Below are 15,763 nucleotides of genomic sequence, written 5' to 3'. Positions count from 1 at the left end.
ACGGCAAACAGTCTATTTACTCACGAACTGCAGCAAAGTCTCCCGATTAAAAGCAGGATTATTTCTCCAGCAAAATGCAGTGAGTGGAGGATAGTTACATAATACTAATTATGTGAGTAAAATCAATCCCAGTCACACTCAATACTGGGGTCTCCGGATGTGATTAATGGGGGAATTACCCGATCATTTCCACTCTGGCCGGCAATAGTGGTGCCACCATGTGGTCTTTTTTTAAAAAGATCGACTTGTACCCCACGTGGGTCTGTGTGAGGTTCTTGTATTTTGAGCTGTGTTTGTCCTTTTCCTCTTTTGCTGTCCCACCAGGTCTCTAAAATCGCTGCTTACGCATCAAGTGCACTTTCCCAGATCAAAGTGGATGCGAAGGAAGAGCTTGTGGTGCAGTTTGCAATCCCGTGACCGCTAACCTCGCCCTCCCTTCGCTGGATCCCGTTCTGCGAAGACTTTAACATTGGGACTAACTATCCGCAGACAGACAGACACCATCCACACCAACGGGTGTCTGCTCCGTAAATCAAGCCTATTTTTTTAATTAAGCTTCTCGTGCTGTATATTTACTTGATTTGATTTTTCTAGATTGCATTGTTTTTTTTTGTTGAGTAAAAGCTTTAGGTGGTTTATGACATGGGGAGACTGTGAAACATACTTCACTGCTTTTAAACACACTCTTCGATTTGTTTTCCCCATTCAGCGACTAACAGTGTATGTTATTCACCCCGAGGAATAGCAGGGATTTCCTTTTGAGTGTTGCACCTGGCGGAATTAACCTTTCATTGCCCTCCCCCCAAAAAAAAACACTTCCTTCACACTCTCCCCATATCTGCGTCCTAACTTCCCTGCACCTAACTTCTATTTTGCTGTTTAAATTCTAACGATGGCTGATTCTGGAGAAGGGTTCAAGAAATGTCTGTCGTGAGTATGTTTGGAGTTATTTTGGGGTTTTTATTTGACCGTGACTCGGGGGGGGGGGAGATGGGGGTGCGCAGTAGGAATATGTGACTGTGCTGTAATCGGGTTGTTGAGATGTCGGCTACTGGTGTGGTGACAGAGTTAGCTGCTAGTGAACCTGTCTGCTAGCACCACCTCTCCTCCTTGTTTGCTTAAAGGAAGAAGTGTGTGTGTGTGTGTGAGATTGTTTGTCGGGGGGAGGAGTTTGAACAAACTGGTCTCTGTTAGTGTAAGTTACCATCACACTGCCCAGGGTGAGTTTTGTGTCCGATAGTCGGCTTATTTTGGCTGGGGGGGGCGGTGGGGGGGTTTGTTTTGTTTTGTGGATGGGGGAGAATTGACATTGGGTTACATCTGTTGTGAAATGAGACCGTGCTCTTCCCACCACCACCGCCGCCGCAGTCACCCCGGGGGACACAGGATGGTAGCGAGACGGTGTTGGTTATCGGGCAGTGGCTTCTGCCGGTGACTGTTAGAGTAAAAATCACTAACTGTGTGATCTGCTTCTTGTGTGACTCAATTTGGCACCAGTACTGCCCCCCCCCCCCACCCCCCCCCCAAATTCCCTCTCCCTCCCCCCAACCCCGGGCCCTGTGCAGACCCATTGGGAGCTCTATTAGAAAGTGTGATATTTGAAGACTCGTTGCTGAGACGTCCCCCATTCACCCTGTTCTTTCATCAATAACCAGCTGCGAAACCGAACCTGCACACGGTAAAATGAGCAGAAATTGTTTTTTTTAAAAAAAAAAGTCTTTAGAAGGGGGTTCCCGTTGCTTAAAGTATCTTGGTGAGGTTGTGTTTGTTTTAATTTCTTTTTAAACCCCCTCCGATCCCCACCCATACATCTGGCTGGTAGCTCGGCGATGTGAGGTCACCTCTCCTCCATTTCTTTCTGCAAATAATTATTTTAACGTCATTAATTTTTAGTTTGTGAAGATAACTTTTCTTGGTGATCACCAGCCCAGGCTGAGGCTGCGATCCAATAACACGACTTCAACTGTGAGCCACCGGATCGATCCAATATTCTGGAATGTTTGTTTAATTCACTGGGACTCGGATCTGGCCCCCCGTCGGAATTATTTCACTCCTTATCGGGACATGATTAGTGTACACAGAGAAAGGGTGTGGGGAGGAGTGACAGATAATTGAGTTAGTGGGTGATTCTCATCCTCAATCGGTCTTCTCCCACCCCCCCCCCCCCCCCCCTATAATCAGCCACTGAATTAGATCTGTATATAAATCTGAAAAGCACTAAATTAAAGTAAATGTGATACGTGGGTCCTTTACCCCGTTCGTTCACCTAATCCCTCCTCACGTTTCACAGCTGATCACTATTCGTGCAAATTGTTTCTTTTTTTTTTTCTCCCACTCCCTCTGGTTGCAAAACTAGGTATTTTAATCTGCAGTTTACAGGATCCAACCTGTTTGTGACACGGCTTCTTCCCCGGGTCTGGTTTGGGGGGTTTTGTTTTTTCCTTTCACTGAACCGGTTAACTTCATTTAACAAGGGGGGAGGATCGAGAAGTTCAACTGACCTGGAGGACAGGACGCATTTTTTAAAAATCCTCCCCCCACCCCCCTCTCTATCCCGTGTCGAGGGCTGAGTGCTGATCGATTTAACTCAGACTTGACGCCATTGCTTCCTGTCTGAGTCCAATTGGTCTTTCTCCCTCCCCACCCCGAGCTCGAGTTATTGATTTGGATGCAGACCAGATTCTAGTGACGGGTCCCCAGGCCGAAGGTCTTTCTCCCTTTCAGAGGCTGATGGACCCTGTTATTTTTTAATCTGTGTGATCTGTTCAGTATTTCTTTCTTTACCCACACGCACGGACACACTCCCTAAATAACCGAGGGACTCAATCACACAGAGATAGACTGACCTACACAGCAGGTCCGTCAGCATCAGATGTTTCAAGCGAAGAACCTACTTTTTCGTTGACTTTTATCCCCCAGCAGTTAATTGAAACCGTGCATATTGCCAATGTGTAATTGTGGGCCATGAGCTGCACTGGTCTTTCAATCCATTTCATGATGTGATTTTTTTTTTTTAAACAACTGAATAAAATCAGATTTGACCCTGAGCTGATGGGAGCCCCCGTTGCACCCTTTCTGCAATTGCCTCGTTATTTATGTGCGCCCATCTCCTTCTAAAACAAAAAAAGACAATTAGTTTTCTCTGACCAGGCACTGCCTGATGGAGCACCGAGACCTGAAGGTCCCAGGTTTGATCCTTAAGTCTGTACTGAGTAAGCTGTTCTCAGCAAGTGTGTCAAATGGGACTTTTATAATTGTTCTTGACACACTCTAGCTTGGTGGGGCGGGGGGAATACAGCAGGGGTTCCTGCTCCTGATTCCTATCCGGTGACCCTCCTCGCTGTGTTTCGGGCTTGGCTACGATGCACTTCATGGTCGCATACCCTGCTGACAATCGCTTTGTACATTAAGTGAGGTACCTAAGAGTGACCAGAGCCTGTGCAACTGTACCCTAAAGGCCAGCTTTTTATCGAGGAGGAGGGTTGGAGGTGTGTGGGGGGAGAATTGACGCCACAACATTCATTTAACTGGTGAAAGTGTGAATTGGGTTTGGCTCACTGGAGTAAGTTGAGGAAAATGTGCTGAATTTAACCTGTCTGGATTTAAAAAAATAAACTTTAAAAGTACATCCTGATTGATCTCCCTGTTTGCACTGCATGTGGGACTCTCCATATATATTTACAACAGCCCAACGCCACTGATGTGGGAAATGTCTGTTTGAAGCACCAAGTTCTTGCCTCCCTTTTTAAACTTGTTTCAGATTCTCCGGACTGTGTTTGTGAAATTTCCCAATTTCCTTTTTGAAGTTTTTCCTAACCCACAAGCCAACAGACATTGAATTAGTGGTTTGTGGGGGGGTGGGGGAAGAGAAATGTACCATCAGGCATTTGGGTTAGTGCAATCTGCTCTCAGTTGCTTGGGGAGGGAGTAACTTGCTCTCAGGTGCTTGCTGGGTGCGGGGTGGGGTACGGGGGAACTCTCGGGTGCTGGGTGGGGCGGGGGGGGAACCCTGCTCTCTGGTGCCTGCTGGGCTGCAAGGGGTGGGTGGGTGGGAGGACCCTGCTCTCGGGTGCCTGCGGGGGGGACCCTGCTCTCTGGTGCCTGCTGGGCTGCGAAGGATTGGGTGGGTGGGAGGACCCTGCTCTCGGGTGCCTGCAGGGGGTGGTGGGGGAGACCCTGCTCTCGGGTGCCTGCAGGGGGTGGTGGGGGAAGACCCTGCTCTCGGGTGCCTGCTGGGCTGCGAGGGGTGGGTGGGAGGACCCTACTCTCGGGTGCCTGCGGGGGGTGGTGGGGGGAGACCCTGCTCTCGGGTGCCTGCGGGGGGTGGTGGGGGGATCCTGCTCTCAACACCAAAGTTTAAAGGTAGTGGACAGGAACAAAAATTGCCCACTGAGACTGCATGTCATTGTGAATGCTCTTCAGGGCAGAGGGGAGTTGGTTAATGTGGATTTCCTGCACTTGGGCTGAAAGAGGAAGTGAGGATGGGATTGTAATGTAACCCAAGTACTGAAACTCCCAGGCAGGAGGAGCTGGGGAATTACAAACACTGCACAGCACAGAACCAGGCCAATCGGTGTTTATGCTCCACATGAGTCTTCTCCCTCACTACTTCGTCTCTCCTGACCTTCTATTCCTTAAATGTATCCACACTATTCACCTCAACTACTCCTTGTGGGAGCGAGTTCCACATTCTCACCACTCTCTGGGTAAAGATGTTTCTCCTGAATTCCCAATTGGCAGAGACTGTTTGTTTGATACACCCATCACTGCTGTGATTAAGTCCCAAATGAAAGATTTCCAATTAAGCAAAGTGATGAGACTGGAGGAGAAGCTGGTTTTTAAGAAGTAGGAGACGAGCAGTCGGGTGAGGCCGTGTCGGTCTAGGCAGGGGCCTGGACTACATAGAAATACATCGAAGTTACAACAGGAGAACAAACTATTCGACCCAACCAGTCTGTGTCGCCGTTTCTAATGTTTACCTGCTAAGTTCCCGTATTCCTTCACCCACCTATCCACTCTAATCTTGAGCCTCACAACTCTGAGGCCAAGTACACTCCATCCACTGCAGTTCCCCATCTACCCTACCTCAAAGAATGAGGTTTATCAAATGTAATCGGCCTTTTTGAAATCAGTGATCAAAATATGTGGCAATTTCATTTTTAAAGAACATTTGATCTGTATTCAACAGCGTAACTCCCAAAGGGACCTCTTCCCTAACACCGACTTTTCTTTCTCTCTCTCTCTCTCTCTCTCTTTTTCCAACCCCCCCCCCCCCCCCAACCAACAAATACAATGACTACCAGAAGGGACAGGGCTATCGAATAATCTTGTTAATAATCATCCGCAATCAACACTAGACTTTTATCAAATTAATTTGAGAAAGTTCTGCCAGTCCTGATCCCAGGCACTCTGCTCAAGGCCAGGGATTGGGCACTGACTCCCAGTGAACCGACACTGCACTGGGCTGACGGGGGGTGGAATCCAGAGGGGGCCCTGCCGTGGGATCTAGTCATCGTACTTCCTCTTGACGATGCGTTTCTGTTTGGTGAATGACTTCATGACTGCAGCAGTGGATCGATCCTGTTTGGTGATTGTGCTGAAATCCAGTGACTTTAACTGTGGGATGTTTCCTACCATGTAGCTCCTTTGGTGGGGGGGTGGGAGGGTGAGGAGAGAGAGAGAAAGAGAGTGTTAAACTTCACCAGCAGGGATTTCATAGGATCGTACAGACGTTCATCAAATCACCCCTTAATCTTCTAAATTCCAGGGAATACAACCCGAGTTTGTGTAATCGCTCCTTGTAATTTAACTCTGAGTCCAGGTATCATTCTAGTAAATCTATGCTGCACTCCCTCAGAGGCCAATATATCCTTCCTAAGGTGCAGTGCCTGGATCCAAACACAGTACCCCAGGTGTAGTCTAACCAGGGCTTTGTATAGCCGAAGCTTAACTTCTACCCTCTTGTATTCTAGTCCTTTAGATTAGCATTCCATTAGCCTTTTTGATGATTTTTGTACCTGTCCATGACATGTTAATGATTTATGTACATAGACCCCTAAGTCTCTTTGGACTGCCACTGTTTTGAGCTTTTCACCATCAGAAAGTACACTGATTTATCTTTTTTAGGTCCAAGGGATGACCTCACACTTGTCTACAATGAAATCCATTTGCCAGTTTTGCTCATTCACTTAATTTATTAATATCTCTCTGTAATTTTATGCTTCCATCTACACTGCTTACAATGCTGCCGATCTTTGTGTCATCGGCAAACTTGGATATGTGACTCTCTATCCTGTCATTTAAGTCGTTAATAAATGCAGTGAATAGTTGAGGCCCCAACACAGATCCCTGTGGGACACCACTGGTCACATCCTGCCAATTTGAGTACCTGCCCATTATCCCTACTGTCTGTCTCCTGCCATTCAGCTAATTTCCTGACCAGGTCAATAATTTTACCTCAATTCCATGATCTTCAACTTTAGCTAACAGTCTCTTATGAGGGACTTTATTGAATGCCTTTTGGAAGTCCATATAAATATAGTCCACATAGACATTCCCCTGGCCATAGAGAATTCATTGTGGACGGGGTGATGGGGAAATAATTCACGAGGGGTTCCCTGATGGCTCTGCAGGTATATTCACTGCACTGAGTGATAGAGATACACAGAGCAGGAGGGTAACAGCAGGTGGTGGCTCACCCCGACTTCTCACTCGTTGTTAAAATCCTGGTCAAGTAGCCTGCTGATACTTATTGGCCATTCGGTTATGGAACCCAACCGGGGCTCAGTGGGTGTCACTTTCACCTCTGAGTCAGAAGGTCGTGGGTTCAAGTCCCACTCCAAAGACTGAAGCACGTAATCCAGGCTGCCACTCCCAGTGCAGTACTCGGAGTGCTGCACTGTCAGAGGTGCCGTCTTTCGGCTGAGACGTTAAATCAAGGCCCCGTCTGCCCTCAGATGGGTGTAAAAGATCCCATGGCCATTATTGGATGAAGAGCAGGGGCGTTCTCCCTGGGGTCAATACTTATCCTTCAACCAACATCATTAAAACGTTAGAAAGCTTTGGTTAGGTGATGGAGACGGGCGGGCAGGCTCGGGCTGTAGGATTGTACCCAGCGAGAGGTCAGTGCCCCTTGCCCCTTGGGACAGCAAAGTGTGTGTGGGGGGTTTGATATTTGGTCTTGGGTTTCTGCTGCAGGTCACCAGTTTACTATGAGGGGGCGATGAGGGTGCATTGCGGGCGGAGCGGAGAAGCCAGAGACTCCCCGGTCAGGGTACCTGTATCCTTTCATCAGCTCCACAGGGTTGCCGTGCAGGGTGAGGCTCCGCAGGTGGGGCAGTGAGGCGAGCTTGTCCACCTCAAACAGCTCGAGGATCTGGTTGCCGTGGAGATTCAGGATCTGCAGATTGCGGCACAGGATCAGGATCTGTCAAGAGATGGAAAGGGCGACCATCAGCCGTCGATTAAAAAACCCCCGCAAACTGAAGTGACGGTGCCAGCGATCAAAACCCGGGATTATTACTGGTTCATCCAGTAACACTCGTCGGTTTGTTCCTGTTCGCTGAAACACTGACTCAGTGGGTAGCTCTCCCGCCTCCAAGTCAGAGGGTCATGGGTTCAAGTCCCACGCTGGAGACGTAAGCACATAATCCAGGCTGACACTCCCAGTGTGGTACTGAGGGAGCGCTGCACTGTCGGAGGGTCAGTACTGAGGGAGCGTTGCACTGTCGGAGCGTCAGTACTGAGGGAGTGCTGCACTGTTGGAGCGTCAGTACTGAGGGAGCGCTGCACTGTTGGAGCGTCAGTACTGAGGGAGCGCTGCACTGTTGGAGGTACCGTCTTTCGGATGAGATGTTAAACCGAGTAAAGCTCCCTCCACACTGTCCCGTCAAACACTCCCAGGGCAGGTACAGCACGGGTTAGCTACAGAGTAAAGCTCCCTCTACACTGTCCCATCAAACACTCCCAGGGAGGGACATTAAAGGAGACAGTTTAAAGGGACAAATAGATATTTTTCCAGAGAGAAGGGATTGAGGAATATGATGAGTAGGTTGGATTGACGGGCTTGGTGAGAAGGTGAATAGGTTGGATTGAGGGATACAGTTAGATGATGTGGGGGTGGGGGTGAGGGGTTTGGCGAGAAGCTGTTTGGGTGGGGTTGTGATTGTTGGTCCAAATTATCCTTTCCTGGTCCTAAAAGTTCCCAAACTCTTCTCCTCAGCATAGACCATAAGACCATAAGAGATAGGAGCAGAAGGCCATTCGGCCCCTCGAGCCTGCTCCGCCATTTAATGAGATCATGGCTGATCTGATTTTTACCTCAACTCCACTTTCCCGCCCTTTCCCCATATCCTTTGACTCCCTCGCTGATCAAAAATTTGTCTAACTCAGCCTTGAATGTATTCAATGACTCAGCCTCCACAGCTTTTTGGGGTAAAGAATTCCAAAGATTCACGACCCTCTGGGAGAAGAAATTCCTCCTCATTTCCGTCTTAAATGGGCAACCCCTTATTCTGATTCTATGCCCCCTAGTTTTAGATTCCCCCATGAGGGGTAACATCCTCTCAGCATCTACCCTATCGAGTCCCCTCAGAATCTTGTATGTTTCAATAAGATCTCCTCTCATTCTTCTAAACTCCAATGAGTATAGACCCAACCTGTTCAATCTTTCCTCATAAGACAACCCTTCCATACCCGGAATCAACCTGGTGAACCTTCTCTGAACTGCCTCCAATGCAAGTATGTCCTTCCTTAAATAAGGGCACCAGAACTGTACGCAGTACTCCAGGTGTGGCCTCACCAGCACCCTGTACAGTTGTAGCATGACGTCCCTGCTTTTATATTCCATCCCCCTAGAAATAAAGGCCAATATTCCGTTTGCCTTCCGGATTACCTGCTGCACCTGTATGTTGACTTTTTGTGTTTCATGTACGAGGACACCCAGATCCCTCTGTATTTCAGCATTTTGTAGTAATTCTCCATTCAAATAATATTTTGCTTTTTTATTTTTCCTCCAAAAGTGGATGACTTCACATTTTCCCACATTACATTCCATCTCCCAAATTTTTGCCCATTTGCTTAACCTGTCAATATCCTTTTGCAGACATTTTGTGTCCTCATCGCAACTTGCTTTTCCACCTATCTTTGTATCATCAGCAAATCTATCCACAAGACACCCTGTTCCATCATCCAAGTCATTGATATATATTGTAAATAGTTGAGGCCCCAGCACTGAGCCCTGCGGCACCCCACTAGTTACAGATTGCCATTTTGAAAATGACCCTTTTATCCTGACTCTTTGTTTTCTGTTAGTTGGCCAATCCTCTATCCATGCCAGTATATTACCCCCAACAGTGGGTGAAAACAAAGGCCTGTAAGGAAATAATAGTTGTTTAATTTCAATGTGACAAAAAACAGCCTCCCAACAACCTACAGGATCGATGGAGCTGAAGCTGTTGAAGGAGAGGTCGATCCAGAATAGTCGGTTGGGCTCCACAAACAAGTTTTCGATTAACTGGTTCAGGCCGCTCAAGTCAGACAGGCGGTTGTGGCTCAGACGCAGAGAACAGCTCATCAGCTTCTTGTCCTCCGTGTACTGGTTCGGTCTGAAGCCTGTTCGAGGGGTCAATACGAGGGAGCCTGCACGGTGGAGAGAAAGAGTTAAAAAGAGCAGAGTCCTTGCTGAGGAATGGAAACCTATTTTACGCCAGAAACACACCTTACAAAATAATACAACTGGATTCATTTAGCAAAGTTCATTTCCCATACCATTTTATGGCACACATTAGTTTGGGATTGATACACGTCTATGGGGAGAGAGTGGGGCAGTGGGATTAGTTTGGGATTGATACAGGGGTATGGGGAGAGAACAGGGCATTGGGATTGGTTTGGGATTGATACGGGGCTATGGGGAGAGAGTGAAGCAGTAGGATTAGATTGGGATTGATACAGGGCTATGATGGCACAGAATGAGGCCATTCAGCCATTGAATCTGTGCTGGCTCTTGCTGGAGCAATCCCAAAATAATCCCACTCTCTCCCCATAGCCCTGTATCACTTCCAAACTAATCCCACTGCCCCATTCTCTGCCATAGCCCTGTATCAAGCCCAAACTAATCCCGCTGCCCCGTTCTCTCAGGAACTGAGTTTGCCCTTTGCTTGCTGGAGGTTGTTATGATCTGGAATGCACTGCCTGAAAGGGCAGTGGAAGCAGATTCAACAGTAACTTTCAAAAGAGGATTGGATAAATAGGAGCATAGGAACAGGAGGAGGCCATTCAGCCCCTCGAGCCTGTTCCGCAATTCAATTAGATCATGGCTGATCTGTATCTTAACTCCATCTTGAAATGGAAAAACATGCAGGGCTATGGGGAAAGAGCAGGAGAATGGGTCTAATTGGATAGCTCTTTCACAGAGCCGGCACAGGCTCGATGGTCCTTCTGTGCTGCAAGATTCTAATCCAACAGGGAAGGAGCATTGCTCGATTTAGTTCCAGGAAATGAAATGAGGCAATTAACTGATGTGGGCGCAGGAGAACAATTGGGAAATAGCGACCACAACATAGTTAGGTCACAGGGCAAGTAAAGTTTTAAGGAGGGCAGAAAAGTGAAAGGATCTGGAAAAAAAAGGAATGCATAACAATAAATTCCACCGATGATGGTAGGTTGGGGCACTGTTCATAACAGAGGTCAGCACAGTTAGTGCTGGTATCACTTTAATATCAGGCCAGTGCAGGACAAGTTTTAAAAACAGCAAGAACTGGTAATATTTGACGCCAAGCTTCCGTCGATTGTAGGAGGAAAGGAACACTGAGGGAGCCGAGGAGCCGGATGGTTTTCAGGTCCTGATGTTCGAGACCGATTGGGAGACGGAGCAACAGTCAAGGGGCCTGGATTCTCCGACGGGGGCATCTGCCCCAGAAGTGCCCCCTCCCCTCCCCTCATCCCAACCTCCACTGGGGAGTCAGGCGAGACTGTGGGAAGAGACTTGCTGCGAAAGGCCTGGGAGAGGAAGAGGCAGCTGCCTCAAAAAAAAACAATTTTTAAAAAACAATCTGTTTAAAAATTCCCCCTGATGCTGATGGGTCCTGTGCAGGGCTGTACTCGAGAGAACAGGTCCCTCGACATTAGAGCCCCCTCCCGAGGCCCTTTCCGATCACCTTATAGCAGTGAAATCTGGGACCAATCAGGCAGTCCAAGGATCCAATTGGGACAAACATGGCTGAAGCTGTAATCCCCTCATTTTAATTTAATTTGCACCGGCCTGCATTTCCAGCCATCATCTCCAACCACAGGGAATTTGTTTTATACATCATTCCTTGGGATGTGGGCATCACTGGCAAGGCTGGCATATATCGCCCATCCCTAGTTGCCCCTGGAGATGGTGGTGGTGAGCCGCCTTCTTCTTGAACCGCTGCAGTCCGTGTGGTGAAGGTTCTCCCACAGTGCCGTTAGGTCGGGACTTGCAGGATTTTGACCCAGCGACGATGAAGGAACGGCTGGTATATGTCCAAGTCGGGATGGTGTGTGACTCGGAGGTGGTGTTGTTCCCATGTGCCTGCTGTCCTTGTCCTTCTAGGTGGTGGAAGTCACGGGTTTGAGAGGTGCTGTCAAAGAAGTCTTGGCGAGTTACGAAACGGGAAGGTTGAGGGGAAGAGGGGGTGGTGGTGACATAGCACAGCCTGTCCGCCAGCATGTTTCCACCCATGCCAGCCCCCCACAGGCCTGGATTGGGCCTTGATATCAATGCAGTGAAGATACAGGGAGAAGGATACTCATGTGGGTTGGTGTATTTGAAGCTTAGGAGGAACAAGAGCCGCCTTGACCATCAGAGTATAGACAGAATCTTACATCATGAGTAAAATTAACACATGGACCATTAACTAAGTGAGGTTGCCGGGCTTTTGTGAATAGTTTATAGACTATGATACGGCACCAGATAAAGTGTCCAGCTGTCTGAAGGAATAATCCACAATTGGACCGTTCAAAACTGAGTCGTACTCTTGCGTGTTCACAGACCTGCAGGCATAAAGCACAAAACCAGTTATTGGTTACAGTACAAATTGAAGGAGGAGACATAAAGAAAAAAAAAGAAGACAATTTTATTTAACTAATAAATAGATCCAATTGGCCAATTAGATTTAACACATATACACTTTACTCAGTCAACACCTTTCGGGTGAGACAGGAAAACATGGACGTCCCATCACATCCAGTGAATAATATTCCACGACTGGGAGTTAACTGTTAATCCTGGGGACGCCAACCCAGACACAGTATGTGGAAGATTGCAAATTTTGATTCAAATGAGACTCAGTCCACTGCAGATCGTAACCACTCACTGCGTAAAAAAGTTTCTCCTCATCTCGCCTCTGGTTCTTTTGCCAATCACCCTAAATCTGTGTCCTCTGGTTACCGACCCTCCTGCCAGTACAAACAGTGTCTCCCTATTTACTCTATCAAAACCCTTCATGATTTTGAACACTGCTATTAAATTTCCCCTTAACCGTCTCTGCTCTAAGGAGGACAACCCCAGTTTATCTAGTCTCTCCACGTAACTGAAGTCCCTCATCCCTTCCAGGAGAGGGAGGTGGAGAGGTATAGGGAAGAAATTGCAGAAGGGGATCACTATCCAGTGGGTGGGCTTCATATTCACAGGCCTTAGTCTGTGGGAACAGCCTCCTTGACCGTAACCTAGAATGAACAGTTGCAACGGCTGAAGGCATGGTCACCAATGGGAGGCACAAGAGGCCGGAGGAACAGAGGGTGCGGGGATTGTTTGTAGAGCTGGAGAAGGTTACAGAGATAGGGAGGGGCGAGGCCAGGGAGGGATTTAAACATTAGAATTTTAAATTTGAGGTGTTGAATTTGGGGACTGGGAGCCAATGTAGGGCAGTGGGCACAAGGGTGGTGGCTGAGCAGGATTTGGTGTTGAATAGGACACATGCAGCAGAGTTTTGGATGGGCTGAAGTTTACAGAGGGCGGAGGATGGGAGGCCGGCCAGGACAGCAAATGGAATAGTCAAATCCGGAAGTGACAAAGGTGTGGATGGAAAATGGTCATTTGGATGAAGAACTGGACCATCTTTGTGGAACAGGACTCCAGCAAGGAGTCGAACAAATTCAGGAGGGGGGTGATGAGGAAAATCACTTTCGTAGTGGGGAATTTCATGAGACCCTAATCCAACACGGACACCCTAATGAAGTAGGGAGAGTACCCAATTCAAAAAAAACATTTATATTTAATTTTTAAAAAACTAGTGACAGGAATTAATAATTCATTTAAATAATAATTCATTACAATAATTGGCAAAAAAGCCTGGGGGGAGATGAGGAGAATTTTTTTTTTAACACAGTGAGTTGTTATGATCTGGAATGCGCTGCCTGAAAAGGCGATGGAAGCAGATTCAATAATAACTTTCAAAAGGGAATTTGATAAATACTGGAAGAGGAGAAAATTGCAGGGCGATGGGGAAAGGGCAGGGGAGAGGGACTAATGGACTCTTTCAAAAAGCCAGCACAGGCACGATGGGCCGAATTGCCTCTTTCTGAGCTGTATGATTCTAATCTACGTCTGCAGGAGCCTGGGTATCCCTGTGGTGATGGTGACCAATTTAGCCAGGGTGGAGATCACCTTGTACAAAAGGTAGGTACTTTATCAGGGCCAGAGTGATCTCCTGGGCTAGTTTCAATCGTCTAAGTGCGTTGGAAAGGAATTTCTCAGATTTTATTCCCTGGCCTGGGATTTTGTCTGGTTTTTCACCTCTCCCAGGAGATCACATGGTTTCAGGTGGGGTGGGGAGTGTTTGTATTATGGTGCAACAACAACTTGCATTTATATAGTGCCTTTAAGATAGTAAAACATCCCAATCCCTCAACTCATTTAAAAAGTACTTGGATGAGCACTTGAAGTATCCTACAGGGCTACGGACCAAGTGCTGGAAAGTGGGATTAAGCTGGATAGCTCTTTTGTTGGCGCCGCCCAGCGTCACAGGAGCATTATCTAACAAAATTTGACACTGAGCCTGTTGGGAGATGTATAAGAACAGGTGACCGAAAGCTTGGTCAAAGAGGTAGGTTTTAAGGCGTGTCTTAAAGGAGGAGAAAGAGTTAGAGAGGTTTAGGGAGGGAATTCCAGAGTTTGGGGGTTAGCCAGCTGAAGGCAGGGCCGCCAATGGTGGAGCGATTAAAATCAGGGGCAAGAGGCCAGAATTGGAGGAGCGCAGAGATCTCGGAGGGTTGTAGGGGCTGGAGGAGGTTACAGAGATAGGGAGGGGCTGAGGCCATGGAGGGATTTGAACACGAGGGTGAGAATTTTAAAATCGAGGCGCTGCCGGACCGGGAGCCAGTGTAGGTCAGCAAGCACGGGGGGGGTTGAGGGGTGAATGAGAGTTAGGACACGCCTTCTTGAACCGCTGCAGTCCGTGTGGTGAAGGTTCTCCCACAGTGCTGTTAGGAAGGGAGTTCCAGGATTTTGACCCAGCGATGATGAAGGAACGGTGATATATTTCCAAGTCGGGATGGTGTGTGACTTGGAGGGGAACGTGCAGGTGGTGTTGTTCCCATATGCCTGCTGCCCTTGTCCTTCTAGGTGGTAGAGGTCGTGGGTTTGGGAGGTGCTGTCGAAGAAGCCTTGGCGAGTTGCTGCAGTGCATCCTGTGGATGGTGCACACTGCAGCCACAGTGCGCCGGTGGTGAAGGGAGTGAATGTTTCGGGTGGTTGATGGGGTGCCAATCAAGCGGGCTGCTTTATCTTGGATGGTGTCGAGCTTCTTGAGTGTTGGAGCTGCACTCATCCAGGCAAGTGGAGAGTATTCCATCACACTCCTGACTTGTGCCTTGTAGGTGGTGAGAAGCTTTGGGGAGTCAGGAGGTGAGTCACTCGCTGCAGAATACCCAGCCTCTGACCTGCTCTTCTAGCCACAGTATTTATATGGCTGGTCCAGTTAAGTTTCTGGTCAGTGGTGACCCCCAGGATGTTGATGGTGGGGGATTCGGCGATGGTAATGCCGTTGAATGTCATGGGGAGGTGGTTAGACTCTCTCTTGTTGGAGATGGTCATTGCCTGGCACTTGTCTGGCGCGAATGTTACTTGCCACTTATGAGCCCAAGCCTGGATGTTGAAGCTCAAGTTCATGGTGCAAGGCCTCACAGTTGTGTGGGGAAGGCTGGGTGGATCAGAGGGTCTTTTCCTGCCCCTCATTGTTGGGACGTTTCCACCAATCCTTCAGGTGGACCTTCATTCATCGGCATCAAAGTGTTGTCAGGGGCAACGGGACAACAGGCCGCGCGGTGCCCGTTGGGAACTGTAGTCCCCGGTTGGCGCCGCCCAGCGCGGGAGGCCCGGAAAGAACTACAACCCCCACAGGGCCTTGCGGCGAGGACCGTGCCGGGCTTCAGGCCCGGGGTTTCTCGACAACTTCGTCGTTTGGAACAATCTGAAATCTCTCACGTTGTTTTTTTTTCTCTTTCTCTCACGCACGCGAGCGCGCGCTTCCATCATTAGCGGTCCGTTTAAAAATAAGACTTATCTTCTGACATAAGAACTATAAATCCCAGAATTGAAAAGCAAGCCGCTCACCGTCCTCCCTGCCGGGATTGTAAAGCGGCGGCAATATTTTCCACGTGGTGGTTCGTGTCCCATCGGACGGTGTCGGGACTGAGGGAGGCCATTTCTTTCTCCGCTGCTGCCATTGCTCTACACGGACATCATTGCACCGCCTGCCCGCCTCACAGCGGCACGCACAATGCGCGCCCTACGCCGTAC

General features: G+C 48.4%; 2 protein-coding genes across 2 annotated transcripts in view; one reads left to right on the top strand and one right to left on the bottom strand.

The window, feature by feature from the left end:
• The window catches only part of lamtor1 (late endosomal/lysosomal adaptor, MAPK and MTOR activator 1), a 19,778-nt gene extending 16,144 nt beyond the window's left edge, over positions 1-3,634 (top strand). Inside the window, exon 5 of the mRNA XM_067985611.1 lies at positions 325-3,634. Within this exon, the coding sequence (XP_067841712.1) occupies positions 325-417 (93 nt within the window). The 3' untranslated portion in view covers positions 418-3,634. The remainder of the gene's footprint in view (positions 1-324) is intronic.
• On the bottom strand, positions 2,155-15,763 carry lrrc51 (leucine rich repeat containing 51). The gene is made up of 5 exons (XM_067985610.1): positions 15,578-15,763; positions 11,933-12,015; positions 9,434-9,639; positions 7,278-7,426; positions 2,155-5,644 (listed from the first exon to the last, which is right to left on the bottom strand). The coding sequence occupies exons 1-5, from the start codon at positions 15,688-15,690 to the stop codon at positions 5,506-5,508; spliced, it is 690 nt and encodes a 229-aa protein (XP_067841711.1). The 5' UTR covers positions 15,691-15,763; the 3' UTR covers positions 2,155-5,505.

The sequence above is a fragment of the Heptranchias perlo genome, chromosome 6, assembly GCF_035084215.1.
Source record: "Heptranchias perlo isolate sHepPer1 chromosome 6, sHepPer1.hap1, whole genome shotgun sequence".
Lineage (NCBI taxonomy): Eukaryota > Metazoa > Chordata > Chondrichthyes > Hexanchiformes > Hexanchidae > Heptranchias > Heptranchias perlo.
The sequence above is the reverse complement of the archived record's forward strand: the minus strand, read 5'-3'. Positions and strand labels throughout refer to the sequence as shown.

Excerpts from the sequence above, each read along its gene's own strand:
- lrrc51 (XM_067985610.1), bottom strand. The coding sequence starts at position 15,690 with ATGGCAGCAGCGGAGAAAGAAATGGCCTCCCTCAGTCCCGACACCGTC. Across the intron at positions 12,016-15,577 it reads CAATCCCGGCAGGGAGGACG|GTCTGTGAACACGCAAGAGT; the intron begins GTGAGCGGCTTG and ends TTATGCCTGCAG. Across the intron at positions 5,645-7,277 it reads GAGCTGATGAAAGGATACAG|GAGCTACATGGTAGGAAACA; the intron begins GTACCCTGACCG and ends CCCCCACCAAAG.